This window comes from Empidonax traillii, unplaced genomic scaffold (genome assembly GCF_003031625.1).
Source record: "Empidonax traillii isolate 1590-97213 ecotype Southwest subspecies unplaced genomic scaffold, ASM303162v1 scaffold1680:size74697, whole genome shotgun sequence".
In the NCBI taxonomy this organism is placed as follows: Eukaryota; Metazoa; Chordata; class Aves; order Passeriformes; family Tyrannidae; genus Empidonax; species Empidonax traillii.
In genome coordinates this window covers 57,143-70,309 of record NW_020956873.1, presented here as the reverse complement: position 1 = coordinate 70,309, position 13,167 = coordinate 57,143, and the positions used below count along the sequence as shown (strand labels likewise).

Here is a 13,167-nt window from a genome sequence, read left to right as displayed (position 1 = left end):
CCAGCCAACATCTTTATTTCAAGTTGTAACACACACCAACCTAAGGCCCCTTCTCTACAGATAAAAGTAGAGATTATTAATAGCAAAACCAGACATTCTGGTTAAATTGCATGCTAAATGTATAGACTAGAACAACAAATCATTGGCCTCTAACTGCTACCTCAAAATAAGGTATCTTAAAAAAAACCCCATGAACAATAACTAACCAAAACCTACCCAGGCACTTCTTTGCTCTGCCAGGAAGACGTCGTGGCAAAGCCAGAAACTCCAGAGTTGGGAGGATTTATGTAATGGGCATCACGCATTGTGACCCACCCTCTAATCACACGGTTACAGAGCACATGCTCCACACAGGCACACCCAAAACAGGGTGGCAGGAGGCTTTTAAAAGTCGTGTCCAAACATGCCATCTCAAGACCTTCTCGAGCTGAGAAACAATTTTCAAGTGGTTCTGCCATTTAATAAGCATGTATTAATAAGCAAATCAGGGTAATGAAAATTGGTCTACTTTTAGCAGGGATGAATTTTTACTTGAAGCCAGAGTATCCAGCCTGAGGCAAGCACTCTAAGGAAGATTCAGTCCCTCTTTTAAAGATCCTCCTCATGAAAGAGGCACTGTCACTGTGCACAGGCCATTAAAAAAACAGCAGGTTGCCCCAGAGAGGAACTGGCTGATTAAGGTGAAATGTTACTGATCGTGGTGAACGTACAATAAACTTGTCTACTTTGTTGGCAACGTATCCTTGTTAGACTGCTAACTATAACAAAGCAAATGACAATCTGGCATTGTGACTTACCACAAGGATCCCTGCAAAGGCTCTTAAGTTTTTTACCAGATCCAGCAATGTAGTGACAACCAAAGCCATGAACTGAAACAAAGCAGAATTCTCTGTGTATGACATTCATCCCACTTCTGTTCTGTATCAAATTATTTTTACTGAAAGGACGAAGAAATACCAAGGGGGAAAGTGAACTATGTCTAAAGGTAGGACATCTCTGATGCAGAGATAGTTCCATGATTTATTTAAAATGAATGAAGGAATCTTTTTCACAGACAGACATCGTTATAAGTCTTAAATATACACAGCCACTGTAACCTAAAGGAATGTTTGTCTAGTGAGACTAGAAAGAATGGGAGGCAAGCAAAGCACAAGCATCCCACAGCTCCAAGGTGACTGCTTCATATTTGACCCCCATAATTCCTATTTTACACTTCCCACTGACACCATGACCTTTGATTACATCAGGTAGGTATTTATGGCTTACTGAAGTAAGATATAAATGCTGCACCCGACATTAATTTGGGCTTAGCTTTTAAGCAAGTAATTGCAGGATTATAACAAACAATCAAAGAGATTTCTGATTCAAGTATGTGCATTGTGGTGGAAATACCCATGCTGGGAAAGTGGAGAGGGATTTGTCCCATAAAACCCTTTGCCTTACCAAATGTCTTGCAGTATCTGGTGAAAGCAATTCTAACAATTCCTGAGTACAAAGTTCTTCCAGGATATCCCAGCCACTCATCCTAATTAAGACTGAAGCACCACACAAGAAAACTTTCTGGATAAGTTTGCCCTGGAATACCAGGATCAACTCCCATCACACCAACAGAACTTCTCTGCTGCCTCAACAGAGAAAACCAGCCCTAGGGACAGTGAGATTGTGAACTGCTGTGCAACAGTCAGGATAGTCAGAGCTGAGCTGTAACCCCACTCATGGGCAAAAGAACTGCTATCTGTATGTTATTCTGAAAGGCTGGAACAAAGTTTATAACGTGACCAACAAAGAAAACAGAGTTGTGGGGGGAATAAGCAATCACCTTCATGTTGGGGATGATCCTCAGAAAGCGGAACACGATCAGCATGTTCACCAATCGCACCATATCCCACAGGGATAATAAGCCCATGAACTCGGGTCTCCTAGGAAAGATGGGAGAAGATAACCAATCAGAGGAACAGCTCACGATAGAAAGACACAGTTTAACCTACTGGGCTACAGGTAACTGCAAGTACATTCATTTGCTTAGCAGGAATCTCACCCTTAGCTGTTGCAGGAAGCAACCCATTAAGCCTGGGCTCTTAAATATGCAGAGAGTGCTCTTTAGAGTACACCTCGGCGAAAGAAATTATTCAAGACAGCACTGCACAGAACACATATTCCAGATAACAGTCACACCACTGTCCTGAAGGTATTACATCTGCACACCAAGCAATTACCAACAGCACACACTCACCAGTGACTCCTCTGTGTTATAATCTGTTTGCTGTGACTGACACAAAGACCTAACAAGTGTCACTGGTGCTCCAAGATGCACAGCAAAAAATCATCTGCATTTCAGAATCACAGGGCAAAATCAAACCCAAACATAATCAATTCTAAGAGAATAATTAATGCCATTAGACTGTAGCAATTACTTTTCTGCCAGCCATCACTTTTTTTTGTAGTGTTGTTATTAGTAGTGTTCAAATATAAACCCTTTTCAAACCATAAGGTCTACCAGGTCTCTGCAGAGATAACAATGTAAATTAAGATGTTTTTTGTAACCAAAAAAAGCTCAGGAGAGTTATCCAAACTGTCTATACTGCTTGGTATTCCAGTATTGACAAATAGTGTAAGTCCATGGGCATTTCTCTACTAAATTTTACAGCATGGACCCAGCCCAGTCACTGAGCAAAGTGCAGCAGTTCACAGAGGTCACCTACCAGCCAGGATGAGGAAATCCATACACAGCAAAAGTTGAAATCTCCAAAATCTTTAGTTAGGAAAGAAAGAGAGGGAAAAAAAAAATAAAAAGTCAAAACTTCACTTTGTAATTTTGAGTTCCAGAAATTCTGTAAGCTTCTTGACAGGAAACATTTTTAAGAGCATTAAGCTGCTAATATGACTCACTTTAAAGCTCTGAATTGTCATATTTGCCCAGTTATTCCACAAATTATCTTGATGTACATAGGCCATTCAATAGTGACACATACAAGGATTTGCAGTACCATTAACCATGAATTTGGCCTCATACGCCACATGGGCTTCAGGCTTTTACCAAGTAGCTATTACAATAACTTGCCTTTTTACTGAAAGAAAAAGGCGACCTTAGCTGCAGAACAGAACTCCTTATGCAATTATTTCAAGGGCTGAATGTTTCCAAATAGCAATACAAAGACTTCTCATAAGAAAACTCACTTTTCCCATGGATTTAAATAAGCCTACCTTCAGAAATCCGACCCTAAAGGAACTATGCACCACCAAAACTTTCAAGCCACTGAAAACCACAACACTTGACTGCTCATATTGTTAAGCTTAGCCTGTTAGTGTTGAAGAAAAAGCAATCCCACAAGCTCTTGTAGTTCCCAACCTCCCCAGCCAACAAATCCAAGAGCGCAGAAGTTGATAAAACACTTACCAGCAAAATTACAGTCAGAAGTCCATCAAATCTATTGCTTGGGTAAGACAGGTATCTTCTCAAGCCCATTGCTAAGATTTTCAGCAACATTTCCAGCAGATAGTACAGGATGAAGAAGCAGTTGATGGCCTTCACCACCCCCAAAATAAAAGCAATCATTAGAATTACTGACATCTCAGGGAACAGCAAGAACTGTAGGAATACTACTGCATCTTACCCCCAGGAAAAAGTCATCTCTTTCAGAAGGTTGTTTATCTGCATCCATCACCAAAACCACCTTAAACAAGAAATATTTTATGAATCCACTGCTTCACTGCTACATAAAACATATTTTTAAGCATAGGAACAGCCCTTCATGCTTTGCATAGACCTTTTTCAAGCAGCTGAGAATATATTTTTAATGCAGGTATTCCCTCTCAACTTACACCTATACATGACTAAAGTATGCCAAAAACCTGCCATCTGCTACAAAAAATGGTTGTTTAAAGAGAGACTAAAGAACAAAAACAGAACTCAGGTTTGTAGCAGAGCAAAACAAACAAACAAACACCAACCAAAAAAAACCCACCATCCCACAACAAAAAACCCCTTTTTACTTACACAGATAGAAATAATGTTTGCAAGGGCTACCACATTCCCCAAGTAGCCAAAGTAGGGATGGCCAAAGGCAAACTGCAATTTCTGCATAAAATGGGACTGGTACTCTGGACTGGGAGGATGCTGAAAAGAACACAAAGGATTTGCTGAGAATCAAAGCACGAGCATTTCAATAGCAATAAAATAATAAAACCCCACACCCAATCTCAGATTTTAAAAGAAGCCAGACATTTTCAAAGCAAAACTTCAGGACCGCAGGCTAATTCTGACACTTCAGCTGGAAAATACTTTCAAGCTGTGGCTAATTCACAGCTAGAGTTCATTTCTGATTATGGCACAACACAAAGTAATGGCAGAGAAGGGAGATAGTCCAACCCCTCTCCAATGCCCCAAGCAGGTAAACTAAACACCAAAGTATTCATTGGACCCATTCCTTCCCCATTTCCCAACGTTTAATTCAGAGGTCTTGGTTACAAACAACTTCAGAATCAACACCATATGACTGCACCTTGTGTTCACATGTTGCAAAGTTTGTTTACACACTTCACAGAGGAGCAACATCACTAATTTTTTGCACAAGACCAGACAACTTCTGATGTCTTATAAACAGTGGTCAGATACATACTTGCTTAATGGCATCTTTGTCTAGTTCTTCAAAGAGCTTCTGGAACTGGGCAGCTGACAGCTGGTCACAGGAGCACATTTTGAGCGACTTCACATGAAAGAGAGACATTCAGATCAGAATCTGCAATAGGTGCGTCTGCAAAAAGTGCCAAAACCCTCAGACAACCTTTAAAAGACTGGGAATAGAGATCTTAAGCAAGCTACTCCAAACTATTAAGAGTAAGGTTCAATATTGCTTTGCTTTAAACACAACACTGCCATGTGACTGGAGGATCTCTGTTTTCCCCTCTCTGGAACCGCATGCACTTTGGACAAACTTAAATTTTGTAGTCTTGTAGAAGTGCCATTATTATGTTATGATCCAAGGAATGCTGCAACAGGGAGCAGCTCTAGGCCACAATGTGAAATGGTTTTGCTTTCTTCAGGGAGAAAAAGTAAAGCAAGTGGAAAAATTAGCTCTGCAAAACAGTTTTCATTCCTCTCTCCAGATGAATGCATCCCTCATCACACCAACCAAAGAAGGAGCAACTTTAGGGTGAAATCCTTGTCCAAGGACAGTTTTTATTCTGAAGACCAAAACATAAACAGACAACTGAGCTGGGCTTCTGTTCACACTTTGAGAAAGCAGCATAAAGGAGCTGAGCTGAAAGCTTCTATTCCTAATTGTTTAATTAGGGAAATTTCAGTTTCAACAGCTGTCACATCAGAGGGTTTGACAGTCACAAACACCAGGGCTAAAAGTAAATTTAGTTCTTACCCTCAGGATGGCTTGTTTGCAGCGAGAATCCATCTCAGCTTTCTGCAGCACTTGTTGTAAGGCCCCAGTGCTGACATAGGACCTATGTAAAAGAAAACAGAATGGGCCCTGGTACAGATAACTGTATAGATGGGAAAAAAAAAGAAAAAAAAAAAAAAAAAAAAAAAAAAAAAAAAAAAAAAAAAAAAAAAAAAAAAGCTGTTCCAAATGCATTCCTGCCTTTCTTTTTTTGCAAAACAGGTAAAATTAGAAGGAGAAGAAGTAAAAAGGAAACAGAGTCCCAGATAGTGTGTTATGAACATTCAGTTAAATTTAAAAAAAAAAAAAAAAAATTCAGGAGTGCATCCTCAGTAAATTAAACAAAACAAGGTGACCAAAAATGCACTTTTTTTTGCTAGATAATCTGCTGTTTCAACATTCCTCACTTACTGTTGGGCACTGGCAGGAGTCTCTTTCAGGGTAGAAAGCACTTCGAACGCAGCCCGGATTCCCAGCCGCCTCCTGAAGAGGGAGGACTGAACTGATTTCTGAACAGTGAAAACACCACAGAGAAAACAATTTACTCACACTTCATGCACTGCCGTGTCCTGTGGCCACAGAATATACTGATCCTCTGGCACACCTCCTGGATCTGTGATTAGAGGTCAGAACAGGGGACTGCCCTAAGCCTCACTCCCTCCAAGAACTCTGTGTACAAGGAAGAAGGAAGGAAGCAAGCAGACAAGTCTGGAATCCAAGTAAACATCCAGGTCATGATTTATTTTCAATTCTGGACTGCAAAGGCATATGCCTGTTCCAGAGGCACTGGCAAAGCTCAGGGATTCCCAGAAATTCACACTACTGTGCAGAGAGAGGAGTGAGACAGCTTGTACAGCTCCAGCTTCTTCCCTGGAGGCACAAATCCAGAGCCACAGTTTTTCATGCCTTTTTTTTTTTTTTTCCTCCACAATAACCACTTTAAAACTCGGTTGCTTTGCTGGGAGTCAAGTTATGTCATGCCCTCATGTGAGAAAGTGAAAAAAATCGAGAAAGAAGGGAAGAAACAGAGGAGGAGGAGAGGATTATCAAAAATCCTCTTTGCACATATTAGGTTCAAACACCCCTCTCCCCCAGGAGAGTGGGGGCCATTCTTCCTGTGTAACATTGCTCAAGGCTCACTAGCCAACAACCTACTAGAACTCTACTAGAGCAGGCAGCTATAACTTCACTTTGAAGTCTCTGAAGGGCTGAAGGAGCTATCAAACTATGTAAGTAAGGGGAAAGAACTATAAGATAGATATATATATAAATATATATATATATAAAGAAAGAGGAAGCTAGTAATGAAGGAACTGTAAGAAGATTTTTAAATAAGGGGGGAAAAAAAAATCACACCCAAAGTCACTCAAAGTTTCTCCTGACACTAAACCTCAAGGAAATTACAGGCATGAGAATCCTGGGCTGCATTAAGAGGAGCGAGCAAGTAATTTTGTCAGGAAAGGGGATCAAGCATCTAATGGGAAAAGTATCTCCATCAAAGAACATTTAGCATCTTAAAACTTACAACCAGAGCAGGCCTCCTGCTTTAATGCCCAGATGACACTTAATATTTCACAGGTTCAAGGTTATGGCAGGGCACAGAAATTAGAGTTGCTTTACTCACCAGGAGGTATCCTCGAAACTGGTTGTATATTATTGCTGTAAGCAAGTTCATCAGAAACAAGTTGCCTGTTGGAGAAAAAGAGGCAGTGAGAGTCACTGAAATACCTATCCTATTTATCAAAAAAGTTTCAATCAATGTAGCAAATAAAAATATATCATTTAAAAGGGATTCGTTTTCTCGTGTTTGGTTTCTAAAATGTTTTCACGGCCTGTAACGTGTTACCAAAAACTCCAAGTCATAAGTGGAAGTTACCTTAGAGACACTGCGCAGTAATTGGAAGAAACACAAAAAAAAAAGGAGAAATTTATGAATAAACCTCCCTAGAAAAATAAACCCCTGTAGCTGTTATGCCCAGGTGTCAAAGTGTATTTACATGACTGAAGACAAGAGGTAACTTACCTAAAACAGTGAAGAGGATGAAGAAGATGGAATATGCTCGATTCTTGGAATATGCAGGAATCATCACTGCGTGAAAATTAACAAAAAAAGAAAAATATTTTAATGCTTAAGATGCATGGTGGAGACCTCAATCAATTTTTGGCAATTGGTAAAAGCTCTTATAAGGCTGCACTTCAGAGTGGCAATATATCATTACTCCAAAGAAAAGAAAAGAATCAAGTTACTAAAGGCACAGGAAACTTTTTCCCAACCTTCCTCTGGCTGCACTAAGAGCTACCAGCTAAAAGAACAGCTATAGTAGTCTGCAGGTAACCTTAACTCTATTGTTCTTTGATAGGAGAGACAAGAGCTGTTTGTGAAACCCTGCTTACCATCAGGATTATTTGCAGTAGTCAGCAGGACCAGCAGGGATGTCAGTGAATCTGGCAGATTCCGGAAATACACCACCCACTCCTTATCCTGCTGATTATCCTGGTCAAAGAAATGATTATGGTTAAGAGAAGGACTGAAGAATCACTGTCTTACCAAAAGAGGGGGAAAAAAAGGATTAAAGTCAGTCAATAACCTATTTGTTACCCACATAATCACATCTACCCCACGGAAAAAAAAAAAAAAAAGCACAAACCAAGCATCAAAATGAAGACATTATGTAGGAACACAGAGCAATCACTTCACTTATTAACAGCAATTAAAAAACACCAGGAAGAACAGGGAGCTCAATACAGAAGTTAAGTCACAAACTGACTTAATGACCCTTGATTGATATAGGAAGCATCATCTCTAAGCCTGCAAGAGATTATATTGCAGATAAAATGACTCCCTAAATATGATTTAAAGCAAATATTATATTAAAAAAACCCCAAACCTGCAGCTTTACCAGCACACCCACAAAGTGTCTTTCACTTCCCCTTTGACTTCCAAATAGAAAACTTAAAATCCTCTGCATCAGTTTTTTTGTACCAAAATTACTACCACTACGCAAAACAAGGGTTTTCCCCTTCTTGCTACCCCCTTAGGCAGTAATTTATGCACAGCACAGGAATTGCTGGGCAAGTAGAAAACAGGCAACTGTTTTGAAAAAAAAGAAGAAGATTTAAAATGCTATGTGCAATATCAATGAAAACATCACATACAGCTTATCTTGTGGCTCAGGGGAAACATCAAATGATTTGCTAAAGCCCAGTGTCAAAATCTTCATCAGAAACACACTGGGAGGATAATCTTGGGCCATCCACATATTCCCCCCACCCCCTACAAGGTCAAGCAGAGACAGATAAAAAAAGTTGCAGAGTGCAAACAACACAAACATGAATGATGCAGCACGGAACAAACAGCCCCTGAATCTGCTGCAAAGACTGGGAAATGCACCTCTAGAGGACAGACATAAGACAATGCAAAAATTTAGAGAGAGGCATGACTCTCATTAATAAATGTATTTTTAGAACTTAGCTTTCAGTAGTTCACCCTGTCAGATGAAATTAGTTTGTGTGGATGTCAGAGTAGCGCATCAAAATAGGAAAGTCCACTCTCTAATTTGTTGTTTTTCACTTAAATGTACTCAAAATTGACTGGTTTAAGTATACAAATTATATTCCCATCCACTGGTAAGGCTCATAACTGAAATTAGATGTGACACACAGAGATAATACAATGATCCAGAATGCAACTTAAAGCAGGAAAACAGAGCTCTGCTTCTGATTTCAGAAATTCCATAAACAGGGAATTCAAAGAATTTGCTGACCACAAGGAAGACCAGAGGCAGGCTCAAGTGCAAACTGCAGCAGGAATGAAGGTGCAAAACTGAGATTAAGGAGAGGACCATAATCAGTGAGAGAAGTAGGCAAGAAATTTCTGTGCTCAAGGTAACTCATTTATGGAAGGCCTTAAAAGGTAGGAACAAAAAAAAACCCACACAAAATATCTGACCATTATACATTAAGGCACAGGAAATTTCAGAGAGAGGAAACATACCAAGAGCACTGGAACACAATATTATTCTAACCACAACATTTCAAATTTGCTTTTCAGAAGCAGGAAGGAAAAAAATGAGAGGAAAACCCAGAGATAAGAAACCAAACCATCAGAGTAACGCAGGTGAAAACCTACCAAGGCACGGCCAGGGGTACCAGTACTGGAAGGTGAGAAAACAGGGGAGGAAAATTAGCAAACAGCTAGATAAGGAAGAGAAAAACAAACAAAAAAAGAGATTAATGATAACGTAAATGAAAAAAGTAATAAGAGATTTGGATGCAGAACAGCATAAAAGGTTTCAACAAAAGCAGAGAAAGCAACTCTAAGGATCAAACCGGAAAAATGCAGAAGGAAGATCCACTCAAGCAGAAATAGAAGCGATTACCTTTGTTCGAGCAAACAGCAGCATGGCAAACATGGTGAAGAGAGACAGATGAACAGCCAGCAGCAGAAGAACACTGTTGGAAAGAAACCATATGTATTTATGGCAAATTTATCTTATCCTTAATAACATCCTTTGCTAAAAATGCAAAAGGATGACATACAAAGAAAACTAGGTTGGTTTGTTTGTTTTTTAAGAAGTTATATGGAAATGACAAAACATGATCTCAGTTTTAACCACAGATAAAAGTCACACTTGTGGAGACTCCTCAGCACGAGCTCACACTTTTTGTGATGTCAGTGAGATTCTAACACTTCAGTTTTTTTAAAGTCAGGACCATATTTATACCCTCCAATCACAATGCAACACCTTGGCTTGCACACACCCCTTTGATTCTCCTGGCACTTGGTAGTTAAAAAGTAACAGGCAAGGGCAGTGAGTTCCATAAACTCTGCACATACATGACCCATTTCACAGGAAGAGATCTCTACCAAAAAGCATCATGGTGTCTGGTTACAATTTCACCAGTGGCGTTTCCAGCTTAACACTAAAAGTTTATGTATATATATATAAATATATAGCTAAATAGCTATTTAGAAAGAAAAAAGCTGAAGAAAAGCACTCTGAAGATGGATTTATCTGAAGACATAAAGAAAGAGGTATCTTTCTGTGTGGCCCTCATGACTAGAAGACAAGCACATGTGTGTCTACCCATATTTCTGAGAGGTTACCTCGGAGAAAACACAGCACAGACCTTCCCTCAGCTCTTTCCTTACCCAGGCAGAATCAAAAAACCCCCACTGAATCAGCATCAAAAACCTTATCTGTCACACACAGAGTCACATCATGTGCCTTCTAGAGATATTTTACAGACTAAAAGGAATCAAAAACCTAATACAGCCTCCATCCATTGCTACCCGATCTCACCAAGAATTTAGGGCGAAGCCACTCTTATTCCACACAGCAGAACACAAAGGGTAAGTCCCTGCTCGCTGTGAGAGGATGTTTTCTAAACCATTACCTACCTTGCCATTTCAGGCAACGTGCTGTTGATACTTTTTAACGTTTTCTTCATCATGGAAGAGTTCTGAAGGAGAAAGAACGGGCGAAAAATTCTTCTTATTCTCAAACTCTGCAAAAACCAGTGGATCAGACACTGAGTTCCCACAAGACTGGTGGCACAAACACTTTGCAGGCAAGTTTGCCAAAAAAGCACTGATTCAAATATCAACAAAGTCAACAGTAAAATAGAAGAAGGCTGTGCTCAGGTGGTAACTCTGCCCCCATTCAGCTCACCAAACAGGCAAGGGAGATTTTATACTTCAGGTGGCTTGTTAAAATGAGGAGAGATTGCTTGAAAAGCCACACATTGACATTTCAACAGCCTCATCAGGCCACTAATTAGAAGCAGTCTAACTTCACTGCTCACTAGACATAACAAGCTGGCAAGAGATGGCATTTTTGTATTTTCTGCAAAGGTCTGTCTCAAGAAAGGAATTAATAGTGAGCTACTTTCAATAAAAACAAATACACGTGCTAAAAATAAGTGCTTGATTTCAATTTTCAGACTGACTTCTTTTTTGTTTTATAATTAAGGGGCCTGCTTATTACTCAGCAATTCCTGTCTCTGACAAGACTCAAATTGTAATTGCATTTTTTCCCCCCCACAACACTACAGCAAATAATCTGTTTCTTGCCTTCAAGACACTTGCCAGCCTTCAAGTTATTTCTGTGACTAATCAGCTGCTTCAAGTGTTTCAGAATCTCAGATTTTAGGATCAGTCTTCTCTGGGCCACACTTAACATCAAAAAAAAACCAAAACAACACCACAACACCCCTTTCTTCATTGCTATCCCCTTGTTCACACATCCCAGCAGTTCAACTACTCCTTCTGCCACTGCTTTGTGTAGGAGGCTCCTGTTCAAACTACTCATCCCTTATCACACCTGAAGATTCTGCAATCACCTCCCCGTGTCGTAAGCCCAATTTTCCTCCAAGGTGATCAACTTCTTTCAGCTGCGTTGTATTTATTTGGCTTGAACACGAAAAGGACAAGCTTTTCTCACAGTTAGATGCTTATAAGCTTAAATAACATTTTTGTTCACCATTTTAAGATCATGTGTCTCTGATGTCTCTGTCCATCCAGGTCAGCAGTGACCAGTGATCAGAGAATGAAGAGCATGAACAGCTAAACAGCGTGTCACCCATAGCAGCACCTGCATCCAACCTCATCCTCACCAACACTCACAGTATCTTAACACAGGTTTGGAAGTTCTCTAAAGACAACACATACTGGTTTTGACATGAGAACTTAGACAAGGAGCAAAGTTCAAGATTTCTCCCTCATTCACTTCCCAGGACTTTTTCCATCTTAGTATTTTCTCAACAATGACTGCAAGTGCACAACAATCAATTTAATGAAAATCCACAGCAGAGAAAGGCAATTGGTAGATTGCATTATTACATAAAGGAGGGCACTTTTAGAGCCATTTCACAAAGCTGACATTGCCCTCAGAACACATTTGTTTTGAGCACAGCACAGCTTCAGCTCAGAAAGCAGCTGTTAAACTACACAATTACCTTTTACTTACACATCACTGCATAAACTCTGCTGCTGAATCAGGTTAAGAATATAATTCTTCACCTGCGTGACAAAATTGCTGCTGTGCAGTGAGTGTTCTTTAAACTCTCTGCCTATTAACAGACCAGAGCAGCAAACTTTAATTTAATTTTACCAGTGAATACACACATTAAGAATCAAACACAATCCTTCGCAAGACAACATCGCCACTAATTTTTTCTGTGTTTCACTCTGTTATCCAGCTATTAGAGACCACAAATGAACCACCTCCTCCTCATCTCTTAATCCTCCAACACACCATGTCCACCCTGCTGACTATCCCTTTGCAGGTTCTTCTCCCCTGCCACTTTCCACAATCCAGATGTTGATTGTTTCTGCAGGAATCAGTTCTTACCTCCCTGCAGGAAAAACTCAGCGAGACAATCCAATCCATCAGGGAAACAGTTAATGTCAGTATATAAGCCATTAGCCATTTGTTTTTCCAAAATTCTTTCCATCCAATCAAGTAACTCTGGACAAGAAAAGAAAAAAAAAAAACCACACAACAAAAAAGTAACCAAAACTTAATTTAAGAATGAATTCCAAAACCATAATATTGGAATATATATCTTAATATACACCAATTGTTTCCCAAGCATTTGTAATCTTAAATCAGCGCTCATTAAGAGTTTTCCAATATCCAAACGTAAATACATTGCTCAAAGATTTATTTTTTTTTTCCCTACAAGAACTAAATAAAGGTGGATAAAAGCGAGAGGCAGGTGGAGAAAATCAGACCATGAGCTGCCCAACACACTAATGTCTTTCATCCAGTGC

At 39.7% G+C, this 13,167-nt stretch overlaps 1 protein-coding gene across 1 annotated transcript in view; it reads right to left on the bottom strand.

Moving 5' to 3' along the window:
* The window catches only part of LOC114070760 (two pore calcium channel protein 2-like), a 21,965-nt gene that overhangs the window by 3,930 nt on the left and 4,868 nt on the right, over positions 1–13,167 (bottom strand). The window contains exons 5-19 of the mRNA XM_027908329.1: positions 12,746–12,862; positions 10,795–10,901; positions 9,773–9,845; positions 7,788–7,887; positions 7,417–7,482; positions 7,018–7,082; positions 5,805–5,902; positions 5,376–5,457; positions 4,620–4,706; positions 3,998–4,117; positions 3,615–3,674; positions 3,398–3,526; positions 2,703–2,752; positions 1,820–1,919; positions 798–869 (exon numbers count right to left, since the gene is read on the bottom strand). Coding sequence (XP_027764130.1) covers positions 798–869; positions 1,820–1,919; positions 2,703–2,752; positions 3,398–3,526; positions 3,615–3,674; positions 3,998–4,117; positions 4,620–4,706; positions 5,376–5,457; positions 5,805–5,902; positions 7,018–7,082; positions 7,417–7,482; positions 7,788–7,887; positions 9,773–9,845; positions 10,795–10,901; positions 12,746–12,862 — 1,326 coding nt within the window. The remainder of the gene's footprint in view (positions 1–797; positions 870–1,819; positions 1,920–2,702; positions 2,753–3,397; positions 3,527–3,614; positions 3,675–3,997; positions 4,118–4,619; positions 4,707–5,375; positions 5,458–5,804; positions 5,903–7,017; positions 7,083–7,416; positions 7,483–7,787; positions 7,888–9,772; positions 9,846–10,794; positions 10,902–12,745; positions 12,863–13,167) is intronic.